General features: G+C 49.6%; 1 protein-coding gene across 1 annotated transcript in view; it reads left to right on the top strand.

Moving 5' to 3' along the window:
- Nucleotides 1-14,665, top strand: part of ESYT3 (extended synaptotagmin 3) — a 392,268-nt gene that overhangs the window by 302,521 nt on the left and 75,082 nt on the right. The window contains exon 12 of the mRNA XM_069616612.1: nucleotides 3,978-4,067. Within this exon, the coding sequence (XP_069472713.1) occupies nucleotides 3,978-4,067 (90 nt within the window). The remainder of the gene's footprint in view (nucleotides 1-3,977; nucleotides 4,068-14,665) is intronic.

The following is a 14,665-nucleotide window of genomic DNA, read 5'->3' on the forward strand; positions in this document are numbered from 1 at the left end:
TTTCACACACACACTCTGTGGAACTGTGTTGCGTTAGCGGCTGAACATATTCCCGAAGGGGACGAACGGGATGGTTTCCTTGCTATGGTCCAGGATGGTAAGGATGCCATCTGTGAGTCCGTTCAGTCGGGTTTGGACATGGCTGAATGCGTCAGCAGGTCCATGGCGGCGAGCACCGTGATTCGCAGGTTTGCGCGGTTGCGGAAGTCGGGGTTTGCTCCTGATGTGCAGTCCCGGCTCCTCAACATGCCCTTTGATGGTGAACACCTTTTTGGCAAAGGCTGACGAGAGCCTTGAGAGGTTGCAGACCTCCAAAGCTGCAGCGAAGTCGTTGGGCGCTGCAGTTCGCCAACCTCCGCCTTTTCGTCCTAGGGGACAGCAATGGAGGGGTGGTTCCTTTTGCTATTACTCGTCCTTCAGTAAAGCGAGAGGTGCTGGCAGTCAAAGAGGCCAACGCAGGGGTACCAGAGGTGGACCACAGGGTACCCGTGGTGCCAAGGCCGCTCGGGCAGTTGCCTCTTTGCCCTCGGGTAACGCCGCAGCCGCTACCTCTGTCATGAGGCCATGTCCCATGGTTCGCCGGTTGGGGGAAGGCTGGCGCAGCATCTTGTAGAGTGGCGTGCCATTACTTCAGATGTGTGGGTTCTGGAGATCATAACCCACGCCTACTGTCTTCCCTTTCGGCAGAGGCCTCACGACAATCCACCTGGGAACCTCTCTTTGCAGAGTCCGGATCCGCTCCTTGCGCAGGAAATTCAAGCCCTGCTGGAGAAAGGCGTCATAGAACTGGTGCCTGTAGCGGAGAGGAACAAGGGATGGTATTCCCCTTATTTTTTGATTTCGAAGAAAGACGGGGGATTGAGACCCATCATGGACTTGCGCGGTTTTAACAAACTCCTCAGGAAGGACAAGTTCAAGATGGTTACCCTCTCTCAAGTCCTCCAGGCCCTTCAGCTTCAGGACTGGTTGGTGTCTCTCGACCTCAAGGATGCTTACTTCCATGTGCTGATCCATCCCAAGCACAAGAAGTACCTGAGGTTCGCGGTTGGCGACTCGCACTTTCAGTTTCGGGTCCTGCCGTTCGGATTGGCCTCCGCCCCGAGGGTTTTCACCAAGCTCATGGTGGTGGTGGCAGCGCATCTCAGGCAAGGCGGGATTCAAGTCTACCCCTACCTGGACGATTGGTTGATCAGGGGGAGCTCTCCCAAGCAAGTCCTGGATCATCTGTCCGTCACGTGACACTCCCTTCACAGGCTGGGCTTCTCCCTCAATTTAAAGAAGTCCCATTTGACGCCAACACAGCGGCTCCAGTACATCGGAGCAGTGCTCGACACTTCCCTGGGGTAGTGTTTTCCTCCCCAGGTGAGGGCTCTTCACATTCAGCAGATGGTGCACAAGTTTCAGCATGCCCAGACGCTCCCAGCGTTCGAGTTCTTGAGGTTGCTCGGCCTCATGGCATCCTGCATTCTTCTGGTGCCAGAGGCTCGCCTGCGGATGAGATCTTTGGAGTAGGCACTCAAGATGCAATAGTCGCAGTCCTCCGGCAGGATGTCGGACCCGGTTCAGGTGCCGCCCTCGGTCGCCCGGGACCTTCTGTGGTGGGCCGTCGAAGGCAACTTGATGAAGGGGGCTCCATTTTGGCTTCCCTGGCCGGAGGTGACGCTTATGACGGATGCATCCCTCACGGGATGGGAAGCTCATGCCAACGAGCTGACAGTCAGCGGTCGTTGGTTTCCGTCGGAGTCCAGACTCCATATCAATCTGTTGGAGCTGAGGGTCGTCAGGCTAGCCCTGAAGGGTTTTCTGCCGACTGTGCGAGGAAAGAATGTCCTGATCCTGACGGACAATACAGTGGCCATGCACTACCTCAACAAAAAGGGGGGGCAGGGTCACTTCCACTGTGCAGGGAGGCGATGCAGCTCGAGTTCTGGGCCATCCAGCAGGAAGTTTCGATCTCGGCAGTTCACCTGGCCGGAGACGAAAACGTGACGGCGGACGCTCTGAGCAGGCAGAGCATGATCTCTCACGAGTGGGAGTTGGCTCAGGAGATTTCCTGGAGATCTTCGCCCTTTGGGGGACCCCTCAAGTGGATCTCTTCGTCTCCAGTGTCAACCGGAAGTGCGAGAGGTTCTGCTCGCGGGAATTTCCTCCAAAAGGATCCTTAGGAGACGCGTTTGTGGTAGAGTGGTCATTCCCGCTGCTGTACGCGTTTCCTCCAGTCCCCGTCATCCCGCAAGTGCTGCGGAGGTTACGGAAGTTCGGTTCCCGGATGATCCTCATTGCTCCAGCGTGGGCTCGGAGGATGTGGTACCCGGACCTTCTCGACTTGTCCATCTGCCCTCCACGTCGTCTTCCTTACCAAGATGATCTGCTCTCACGGAAGGGGGCTCAGGTTCTCCATCCAAAGGTCAGACCCCTCAACCTTCACGCTTGGCTTCTGTAAGGTTGAGGTATAAGGATTGGGCCCTCCCTGAAGACGTGATGGAGGTTTTGCTCTCGGCCCGACAGCCAGCAACAAAGTCTCTGTACCGTTGGCGTAAGTTCTGCGACTGGTGCAGAGTTCAGAATGTGGATCCTTTTGCATGTGACATCCCCATGGTTCTGTCCTTTTTACTTTCTTTGGCCCACAGGGGTTTGCAAGTGGGTACCATTAAAGGTTACCTGGCGGCGCTGTCCATCTTTAAGCGCTCGTCTGAAGAGTGTTCCTACTTTAAAATCCCTTTAATTTCACAGTTTCTGAAAGGACTCACTAATATGTTCCCGCCGTCACCTTTCCTGGTGCCCGGTTGGGATTTAAACCTTGTTCTTAAGTTTCTTATGGGTGCTCCGTTTGAGCCTTTGTATTCTTGTCCTTTGAGGCTGTTAACTCTGAAAACTGTGTTTTTGGTTGCAGTTACAGGCACTTTCAGTTAAGCCACCCGTCACTGTATTTCACAAGGACAGGGTTGTCCTTAGAGTTCGTCCTCCTTTTCTTCCGAAGGTGGTTTCGGAATTTCATTTGGCCCAGAAGGTTGTTCTTCCGGCATTCTATCCTCCTCCGCATCCTGGTAAGGAAGAGGAGAGGCTCCATAGGCTTGATCCTAGGAGAGCTTTAAGCTTTTATGTTTCACGCATGTCCTGGGTCAGAGTGGACAGGCTGTGACGAAACAGACTTTGTCTCGCTGGATTATTTTGGCCATCTCGGAGTGTTACCGCTTGGCGGGTAAGGAACCGCCGGCTGGCTTGCGGGCCCATTCTACCAGGGGTATGGCTGCATCTACTGCCCTGCAGAGGGGTGTTCCTATTCGCAACATCTGTGATGCAGCCACCTGGGCTTCTGTACATACATTTGTATGTCACTATTCCCTCGATTCCATCCGAGGACAGGATCTGGCTTTTGGCAAGGCGGTCCTTTGCTCTGCTATTTGATTGGCAATTCTAAATTTTGATTCTAAATTCTTTCCCTCCTCCTTGCTCTGGTACTGCTTTGGGAGCCTGTCATAGATATGGAATACGTCGGAGGACTCAATCCCCTCGAAGAACAAGTTACTTTCTTACCTGGTAACGTTCTTTCGATGGGATGGTCCGACGACGTATTCCATATCGCTCCCTCCCTGCCTTCCCCGCTGCAGAATTTCTTTTGCGATTGCAGCTTACGTTCCGCAAGGCTTTGTGTCTGACTGGCAGTTGACTAATGTCACACGTTCTGGGGGAAAAAACTACAACTGAGGCTACGGGCGTCGTGCGTCCTACTTATCGCATCAGATGACGTCGGAGGAGGTCCTCGACGACGGCGCATCGACGTCATCGACGCAGGACGCAGATGCCGAAAAATGTTTCCGAAGCAGCACAGCTGTGGTGATTACCTGTCATAGATATGGAATACGTCATCGGACCATCCCATCGAAAGAATGTTACCAGGTAAGAAAGTAACTTGTTCTTCTTAAGCATGCCTTTTTAAGAAATATTTTAAAATGTGTTTTCTTTCTTTAATACAGTGGTTCCCTTTGAGTGACATTGAAAGCGGCCAGGTGCATTTAAAGCTGGAATGGCAGTCATTGGTTGCAAACCCTGACAAGCTAATAGAGGTAAGTTTGCTTATTTTATCGATACATATGGTCTAACCTTCCGAGGCTCCCATTGGGTGCTATTATGTAGGTACTATATCTTTACCCTTGTGATGGCATGCAGGCGTGTCTGTATTTGATCATGAGGAAGCCTATTTGGCAAAGTAATTTATTCAATTTTTAACAGCATCCCTCCACTACTTCTGTACTGAGGGTAATCTGGTTTTCTATATTTATTCTATTTTGATGCTCCTCCAGCAGTCTGTCACTACTATAAAATCCTTTACGCTGGGCCACCACCAATGCAATGAAGAAACTACATTGGGCACAAAGTTTCCCACTTTCGACTTGAAGTGATGAAAACAGCTCTTGACCACCATGATGACCCTAAAGTGGCCATTGGTGAAGCAATGCCTCATCTTCAAAACATTCGGACTGTTGCACGAAGCACTCTATGCAACAGGCCATGCTATATTGCCAGCAGATTTCTAATGTCAACAGCTGACTGGCGTAAGAGCAAGCACTTTAGGAAAACTCTACACCATCAAGCCTTCTCCCTCTCTGACAATATCTGGCTCCTCTTATGTGAAGTTCAAATGGGCCTTCAAGACCCATTTGTTCTGCTCCACCTATGGACAACAGTTTGGCAGCGTGCCACTCTGCATTTGTTTCAGCCCCTTCTCCCCCATGTTTCCTCACTATCTGAAGCTATCATGCATGCTTTTAGTTAATTAAACATACAGCACACAACCTGAATTGCAGTACTCCCTGCTGGTACCTGCACTCCCAACCACTTTTTAAGCTCTAAGATCCCAGGTCCTCGCCGGATGCGACTCCCAAGCATTCAAGAAGAAACTGCTGCAGAAGCAAAGGTCACTGAAGGAGATTCTAGCCTTGGCATGCATGGAAGCGGCAGTAGAATCGCAGCTGGACAACCTGGGAAAAGGCAAGATCCAGCCCAAGACAACCGAACCGGACACATCAGCAAATTACACACTGCTGCAAACTTTCTGGCCACACGCTCAGACGCCACATGTTTCAGATGCAGATATGAATACCCTCACATGGGGGAATGCCAGGCACTGGGATAAAAATGCACTGCCTGCGGTGGTGACGACCACTTCTGTGCCGTTTGCAAAAATGCACCCCTCATTCCAGCCAACAGAAGATCACTCGGAGAGCGATGGAAGATGACACTGGTGAGCCCACACAAAGCCGGGCCAGACGGTGAGTACAGAAGGCCCAGGCAGGACAAGCGTGAATACAACAGACCTTACGCACAAGAAGATCACAGACAGTCCGAAAGTGCTAGACACAGGGGCCGCAGACGATGCGTCCAATATATCGAGAAGCGGTCCCCCTCCAGTAGCGACTCCACCTCGTTGGGGGGGTGGGGGCGGGGGTGACCGATGTAAAAAAGGATACTTGTGGGCGTTGAACTACAAAACAGCGAAACAACATAGCCCGGTGCTCATGCTCCAAGTCAACAACACACCCCTGGATTTCCTCATAGATACTGGGGCGACAGTCAACATCCTAAGTGAAGAGGCCTGCAACTCACTCCACCGACCCCTGAAGCTCAAGCGATCCACCATTGATGTCTACCCATACGGATCGACTATGCCACTGCCATGCAATGGTGTCATCACCACCACGAACACTCACAAATCTCACACTGCAGAAATTCCTCTGCATGTACTCAAGACCGAAGTAAACAGCGGGTGCGTTCTTAGCTTTAAAACAGCCGTGGAAATTGTCCTGGTGCACATTCTGTTTCAGATAATGGCCCACAAATACTTTGTGAGGCCAGAAGACATTGAGACAGTGTTTCCAAAACTATTCCGGGGACTGGGAAAGCTCAAGAACTGGAGAATTCCGCTGCACATCAACCCAGACATCAAGCCCATCGCTCAACATTACAGTGGCATACCAGTCAACATACAACAGCAAGTTGAAGAAGAAATTGACAAACTACTGAAACAACACGTCATCAAACCAGTGACTGGACCCACACCGCGGGCATGACCCATAGTCCCCATCCCAAAAAAGTCACTGGCCGACTCCATTAGGCTGTGTGTGGACATGAGGGCGAACTAAGCAATTGAGCGGAAAGGCACCAAGTACCCAGGATAACTGATATGATCCACTTACTGCATGGCGCTTAATTTCTCTCTAATTTGGACCTCACAAAAGGATACCGTCAACTTAAGATCACCCCCAAATCAGGATACATAAGGACCTTCGCAACCCACATGGGTCTATTTCAATGCAAGCGGCTCCGCTTCGGCATCTCGTCGGCTGCAGAATATCTTCCAAGACGAGATCCACAAAGTTGTTCGCCATATGTCCCCAACTGCCTCAATTACTGATGTCCTCGCATTTGGCAAAACCAAGGAAGAACATGACGCGGCCCTCTACCAGGTATGTGCGACACTCGAAGCAGCCAGTTTGACCCTTAACAAAAGCAAATGTGATTTCCAAAAGGGTTCACTTAGATTTTCGGACACATATTCTCAGAAAAAGGGATGCCTCAAGACCCAGACACAAGGTAGCAGCATTGAACACTGCCCAGACACCACAGTCTGTCACTGAACTCACCTCGTTCCTAGGGCTTGCGAGCTACTGCTCCAAATACCTCCAGGATTATGCAACGATCTGCAACCCACTCAGTTTACTCGTGCGAAAAGGCCAACCTTTTGAGTTGTCTGCAGACTGCCAGCACGTGTTCGAGACCATCCGAGATAACCTCTCCAAAGCCGAGGACATGGCTTACTTCACTGCAGAAGAAAAACTGAAGTAGTAGCCCTGTTGGCCTAGGGGCCATATTAACACAGTGAAACCCTACGGACCCGAGTAACACTTTCATTTTGGCATACACAAGCAGGAGCCTCGCCCACACGGAACAGACTTACCCCCAGGCCGGAAAAACAAGCCTGACCACAAAAGTGATGGGTGGAAGGTTTCGAATGAATCTAAACCACTGGCAATTGCTCTGGGCAACCTTCCACACCACCGTTTTTTAGCCCGTCTGCGCCATTGCAAAAGGGGACCAGCCATGTGCAAATCAGTCAGCAGCTGCCGCCACCGAAGGTAGCAGCCCAGCCCGAACTGCTAGGCCAGGTCCCCTCTGCACAGAAAACCAAGCAACACCAGACATGTTTCGGCCTGGCAGTCGTTTGGGCCTGTGCAATACTCCATCTCTACCAATACGGCAAGGCTTTCATGGTCGTCACTGACCACCAGGCTCTCCTGACAATCTACGGTGATCCAAGAGCAAGAATGCCACCAAGAATAGCATGGTGGGGTTTGAGGCTACAGGACTACAAATTCAACATCATACACCGCCCAGAGAAGGGAAGACAACCCAGCCAACTACCTGTTGATACACCCCAAGGGACCAGCACAAGCGGGCCCCCTGCATCGCGGACACGTACATAAACTACGTGATCCATCACCTGCAGCATCTGCCCGTAGACTGGACCACCCTTGTGAAAGAATCGGAGCGGGACCCCGCTTTCGCGATAGGCCAAAGGAGAGTAAGAACAGGTGCGAGATGATTTTAGATGGCTGGAGCTCGTAAAGGACAAACTAACACTTGTAGACGGCCACCTCATCAGGTAATGCCGCTAAAGTAGTAATGCCATAAGCGCTCGGAGAAAGGACAGTCATGCTGGCGCACAAAGGGCCCCCGGGGCATAGTCTCCCCAAAGCGTCGCCTAAGACAGAAAGTATGGTTCCCCAAATTAGACACCATAGTGGAAGACATAATAGGCCGATGCCCCTTTTGCTCGCAAGTGGCCCAGCCCCCTCATCCTAACCCGTTGCATAGGTCTGCTCTTCCGGAAGCAGTCTGGAAAGAACTGGCAATGGACTTCTTTGGCCCGCTACGAAACGGAGCATATGTACCAGTGTTGATCGACGAGCATTTGTGTTTTCCAGATGCGCAGCTGATAGAATCCACATCAGCCACTTGTGCCATTCCTGCACTAGACCGCATGCTATCAACATATGGGATACCCAAAGTCATAAAGTCTGACAATGGCCCGCCCTTTACCAGCCACGACTTGCAGAACTTTTCATGCTATATGGGCTTCCAGCACAGGAAAACACCACGGTGGCCCCAGCCTAACGGCATTGTTGAAAGATTCATGGTGAACATCAAAAGGATACTGCAAAGCCAACATCCTCAACAAGCCATTTGAAAACGCCCTATATCAATTCCTGCTCTAATATTGACACACTCCTCACAGCACCACAGGAGTCTGCCCATCTGACCTCATGTTCCAAAGAACCATTAGAACACGATTACCCGAAAGTAGCAAACACTCTACATGGCCATTAGAACAATAAGCCTGGACTTGAGACCAGGAAGAGAAGAGAAGAGAAAGATGAAAGAACGAGCAGACGCTTGACGAGGAGCAAGAGAAATGTGACATAGAAATAGGAGATCAAGTACTAGTGCGTCAGCCAGAAACGAGAAAGGAAGACCCTACATTCGCACCAGAAGACTGGTCGTGACCAGCAAAAAAGGAACTATGATAACTGCAAGCGGGGAGCAACACCAGTCCACAATGAGAAACTCCCCCCCACTTCCAGAAACTCCTGGACCCAGCACCCCCCCACATGTAAATCCTCTCGAAGTAGTTAAAGTGACTAATTCTTGGATGACTTCTACTTGGGGGACAGCGAGCAATTAGAGGAAGAAGCCAGCAGTGCAGAATCGGATGGTCCCCCACAAGGGGAGACACCCAGCTTGCTGATGCAACCTCTGCAATGCCACATAAAGCCTCATAGATTAATTGAAGAAATGTGGTAAACTGTAAATTGAGCTGGCATGCTAAAAAGGGGGGGGATATGTTACGTTGTGACCAGGGAGTGAAGCCCTCCCTCATCATTGTGAGGGGAAGGCCCATGTTTGCGCCGGGACAAAGAGGTGACGTTGGACTAGGGAGGGGGCAGGGCTAGGGAGGGATGTTCAGTTGTGAAGGAAGTGTATATTGCACCGGCCTTCGTAAGTCTCATTATTGAAGGTGGGCCGCCCACTCGAGTTGCCCTCAGGGTTGGGCGCGGTCCGACTGAACAGTCCTAGCCACATTTCTATCTGTAGTGTAGGCTTATGTAGTTTCCACACTTTTACTTGCAGATTCTTTTAACAGGTGGGCTTAGGATCACTCTATAACCCTACCGCTATTAGATGCTTTTGACTGACACCTGGGCACACCCCCACGCTTCGGTGTGGGTGCCTAGATGTGCTCTATTCTCTCCTAGATTAATACAGGAATATCATCAAAGCCCAATGATGAGGATTGGTCAGCATTTATCAATAGCTATCCTGTCTTTTGCTTCCAGGGACTTGGTTGCTTACCTCAGTATTCTTTAAAGGTATGCACGTTGTCACTGCCCAGCTTCTAAAGTGTTGTGGGTATGCCCCAAAGGGGAGGGCTTTTGACAATTGTTTCTGTGAGTCTGTCACTATATTAAAGCAACAGGCACTTCTAATCTGCATTTGGTCACCGTCCACACTGGGCAAAAGGAAATCGGTTTGAATACCGGCACTGGGTGTGAGCTTGAAGGCTATTCCCCTGTGCTTAAGAAGCTGACTGGTTTGATTTAAAGAAATACTGGCCACCCTGAGGAGGGTTTAGCGCTCCCGCCCAGCTGAGTATTTTTTAACACAGGAAGACTTCCTTTGTAGCAGTATTAGTGGAAACAGAGGAGTGTAGAGGTGAGGAACTAGCCTGGGGAAGTCTGCCAATATTAATAGTTGTCCCCTGGGCATCAAAAGGCCATATAATGGCTGAGTGCCCAGTCCATAAGAGCAATGAATGGATGTTTTATCTGGAAGAACACTGCAACCCCTACTTATAGGTTCAGTGGAAGAGCCCTGTTGATTTCGGGATTTCTAAGTGGTATTGAGACTGGAGAGTGGCCTCAATCGGAGTATTGTGATTGTTCTCCCCCCCCCCCCGCCAGGTTGATAATGGGAAGGAGATGAGGGCAGTGCTGTGGAGTATGAATTCTAATGTGGAACTTTTCCTCATCTTCTAATTCTTCATTAGTCATTTGTAGTAGCTCCTTCCTGGACCCATGATCTATGATCTGTCTCCAAAAAAACAAACCCACCTGTTATACTGGTTGCAAAATGTGTAGCCCTCCTTTGCGGCATAGCAAATTGATTTACCACTGACTTTCTAGTGCATTTGCTGTTAAGGGGGTGATGTGACATAGTGTAGGCAAGCTAAGTTGCCCCTGGTGAAATCTTTAATGCCCAAATTTAAAAGCAGCCTCGTAGAACCACGATTGGGAGTGGCCCAGGATTGACTAAACGAGTGAATAGAGCTAAAGAAAAAAGCTCATAGTGCTAGTGCCTCCGTGAACAGTGGGAGAATGCCAGTCTCCACATTGTCTCAGCAGGACTTGATTGCTGTACTAAGAGCCGTGAAAGAAAGCCCCAGGCCCGGACTGGATCCCTTTCGATAACGTGCAAAGTGGAGTCAATGTGTGAGTTTGCGACTGGCACAAAGTATTTAATGCTGCATTACATTTGGCGATAGCCCTGCAGTCAAGAAGTGGCAATGGGCAGATTGGGTAATTGCCACCCCATATCCCTACTAGACATTACAGCGAAAGGGGGGAGTTGAACCTTCTGATCTCATCACTCCCGGTGGGATTTAGAGCAGAAATTGCTACAGTTAACTCTGGGTATTTCCTTTCATGTGATCAAAATGTGTAACGGTGAATAACAAATGGTTACACTTATTTAAAAATAAATTTGAAAACCAGTTTCGACTCTGTAGATGGGTTTTATCTGTGTGAGGCGCTTGTGAAGGCAGCACTAGGGAATGTACCCCGAACACTCTGAAGACTCGTCATACGATAATCTGGTACGTGTTTTGTTATGATCTGGCCATGAAGAGCACTGCCTTTCCAGTACAGACTGGTCTATCAAAGAGATGGGTGTGTCCTTAAGAATGTCCAGGTGGAAGGACTGATGATTCAGTGGCAAGAGCTCCCCTTGCTCCTTTCTGGAGATGGCACAGTCCTCTTGGCTCCTCCCAGACTGCGCTGAGCATTCTGCTCCAGCTGCAGGCAAGAGTCCTGCAATGAATGGAGCAAAATCTGCTTCTGGGAAGCGGTGTCCCTCTCCCCAGAAGAGGCATCCTCATTTGTTTATTTAGGCCTCTGGATGTTCCGCATTCTGTCACGGGCTCCCCAGTTGAAGAAATCAGAGGTAACTCTAGCACAGCCGGCCGTGGAGGGAAGGTGTCTTTTTAACATAACATTTGGCGGTCGGGTTATTTTGTAATCAGTTGCTGTATTTCAGGATAAGGCATGGGTTATGGGGCTCAAAGTAGCCTGAATTAGGAGAATTTGCTGACATTTACATTCTGGCCTTCTAGAGAAATCCTTTTACCATCCGCTCATAGGTCTTCTGCCTGTGGTCCATCTCCTCCCTTCAAGGTGCAAGGTTAGGGTCTCCCCCATAGCTGAGCAGGCATACTTTATTTTACTGGGTATGCTAATGGACTTATCCCTCAGCTAGTGTCAGTAGGGCACCACTAGAGGACATATTGAAGATGGATGGACAGAGCTTAATGCTGTGGCTAGTGTCCCTTAAGGAAGGGTTGAATCAACGGGGCTGCGCCAGGTGTAGATCTGTCCTTTGGTGCAGATGGTGCGTTCCAAGTGTTGGGCACCGAGGAAACACCTTGCCTTATCAGCTGGTAGACCTGGTTCTTTCACAATGATTTGTTCTTGCATCCTGAAAATGGTTGCCAGCCCGGGCCGACCTTTCTCATACTACACCCCTTTCCCCCCATGCCCAGTAGATCCGTATTGATGAGGTGCTAGGTCGCTGGTGCATCCTGGATTCACTATGTGCACCTAAATGTTTTATTTGAGGCTTTTTCAGCTCGAGAAAGATATGTTACACCCAATGAATAGTGTTTTGTATGTTAGCCTTTTAAATGAAATGTTTCTACTGTGTTTGCATATCATTGTATTGGATTAAAGCGTTTAAATAAATTGTGTGAATAAGCAGTAATACAACCCGAACTGAATAATATATAAAATGTACTTGTTGCCAAATTGAGTAAAGGGGTGGGTCTCGAGTCTCTACAAACCAAAAAATAAGACTTAATAGGTTCCTGTATTTGAAAAGAAAAATAGCTTAATGCTAGATCGGGTTTCTCTTGCGCACAGCAAGTTCAACTTGCACTGCAATAGACCGATGCCGAGCCTCCTTCTCTGGCGACGCAAGACCTTTCCTATGCATCGTTCTCCCAAAGCTGCGGGCACATAACTGCTGAACCCATATGCATGCACTAGTATTTGCCGACCCCTTACCCTCACCCGAAATAAATTGGCTCTCAAAAGTTTGTCAAGTGTTGGCAATAAAAGGCTGTAGGATTTTATTGTGCAGATATGGTTATGGAGATAACAATAATCACATATCATAATAATATCATACTTTTGGGCACCGGTTCCTGAGGTTACCCTCTCCGGCCCGTGCCGCCTTCTCATGTCCCACGACTTGTTGTGGGCACCGTACAGTACCTTGTGCCTCTTTTCCTTTGTTCTTCTCCCTTACTTTGTAGGGTGGGAGGGTTTTGTGGAAAAGAAGCAAAGGTTGGAAGACGCTGAGTGAACCGCAAACCTCCGGTTTGTTTGGGTCCCCGTTCAGGGTCCACAAACAGATTGTGTTTTCTCAGAGCAGGCTGCTCTTATTTATAAGACCCAGCGGAGCCCTGGGTCTTTGATGTGCATAGTAGTGGGGGCTGTGCTCCAGCCCCCAGCCGGGTAGCCGACTGTTTGGCCCCCTGAGGGGGGGCAGGTCTTTGAACCTGAGCCCTGCCTGACTGTTGGTTTCCTTAGGTGCTTAGCACCTAGTTGCTTGGAGGAAGGGTGAGGTGATTGTTCACACCTCACCCTTCCACAGCATTATGTAGCAGAGACTGCGTGTCTCTGCAGCTGATGGGGGGGAAGAGCAGGCAAAGGGGGGTGGGGGTGCCCCTCTCCTGGCCTGCTGGATGGTAACATCAGTTACCCTGCCTCGCCTTGAGCGGCCCTGCGGCATTGCCCAGAAGGCAGAGCAGATGTGCGGGTTCGATTCTCCAGTAGGAAAGATGCTGAGAGGGGACAGCAGTGGCAGAGAAGAGTAAAACACTTGATTAAGAAAAGTAAAGCAGCCAACGTTCTGCTGCATAACCCATCTTCACAACAATGGCTGTGTGTCAGTAGCAGAGAAAGCTGGCGCGCCGGTCTTCCAGGCGCCATAGATCCCAGTTTCGGCACATGTCATCCTTTCCAGTTGCCTTTAATATTTGTCACTGTTGTTGTTTGTTGCTGTGCTTCATCCTCTGGTGGCATGCACCACACAGTAACACTGACTCATCAGCAGTACTGCTCAGAACCAGTCTCTCTCGTGAGCCTGTCGCTGTAAAAAAAAAAAAATAAACTCCTTTATTGCCATAACAATCCATGAAACATTTAGAAAAGATAAGAAAACCAACATTTCCACACGTGATACAGGTCTTTGTTTACCCGCACATGTATACACTGAGGTTCTGACAGGCCATTCTCAAGTCATTACTGATGCATGGATCAAACTGGCAAGACCTACGAACGTGCATACCACAATGGTCTTAGACGGGCATATACACCTGCTTTGTGAGGTCTGCCATGTATTGCACTCCAGTACAGAGGATAACTAGGATGTCTTGGGAAGCTAGTCTTGCCCCCAGACAATGTCAGCGTCTTCCTGCAGTCCGTGAGATTGGGCTGAGCATCGTGCAGCCCTTTTAACATTCCTTCTCCGCAACACCCGATATCAGGGACTTCAAAATAGCAAGCGAGAGTTGCCTGTTTGCTGCTCAAGTATTAATTGGTTGGCATTCGGGCGGCATAGGGAAGGGGGGCTGTGTGTGGGGCTGCATGGTATATTTTGGACAGGACGGTGGCTCTAGCGATCACTTTAGGCCATGTGACCGAGCGCTTGAGGGCGGCATGACTATGGACGTGGTATGCCCCAGAAGGTTATGTCAATCGTTGCCTTGTTTGAGGGGAAAATATTCATGATTTCTGTGGGAAAACTCTCCAGTCTCATGTGCAGCTTCAGTGGCCTTTTGCTAGGCCCAGGAGACGAGAACCTCTGCCCAAACTGGTGGATGGATGTAAGCGCGCTCCTGTGCACCAAATGGTAGGACTTCTTATGGGTCCAAGACAGGGTAAACCTTCGGATTGGATCTGCACAGAATTGAAAATACAGGTCGGGCTGGGACTAGAAACAGACCTTTGAATGCATAGAAGGGACAAAGAATTGGAACAACTCCCTGCTAAGTAAATATATAAAACGGACATTATGAGGTTAATAAAAAACAAAAATCAGGGACATTGTTTTTGCCAACACAGAAGCCTTCAGTTGGTGCATGTCCCACCAGCCGCCAGACGGACGCCATAAAGAGGAGGATGCGTGAAGTTGCAAATGATACCTCTGTACATATCTCAGCGTTTACTTGAAACCTGGCACTAGTTAAAGCTGAACCACGCAAATCAATCATTTTAAAAAGTCGCTTTTGAACATGAAATGTTAATTCTATAAAAGAATATTATTTGTATGT

This window comes from Ambystoma mexicanum, chromosome 9 (assembly GCF_040938575.1).
Source record: "Ambystoma mexicanum isolate Mex_15411 chromosome 9, UKY_AmexF1_1, whole genome shotgun sequence".
Lineage (NCBI taxonomy): Eukaryota > Metazoa > Chordata > Amphibia > Caudata > Ambystomatidae > Ambystoma > Ambystoma mexicanum.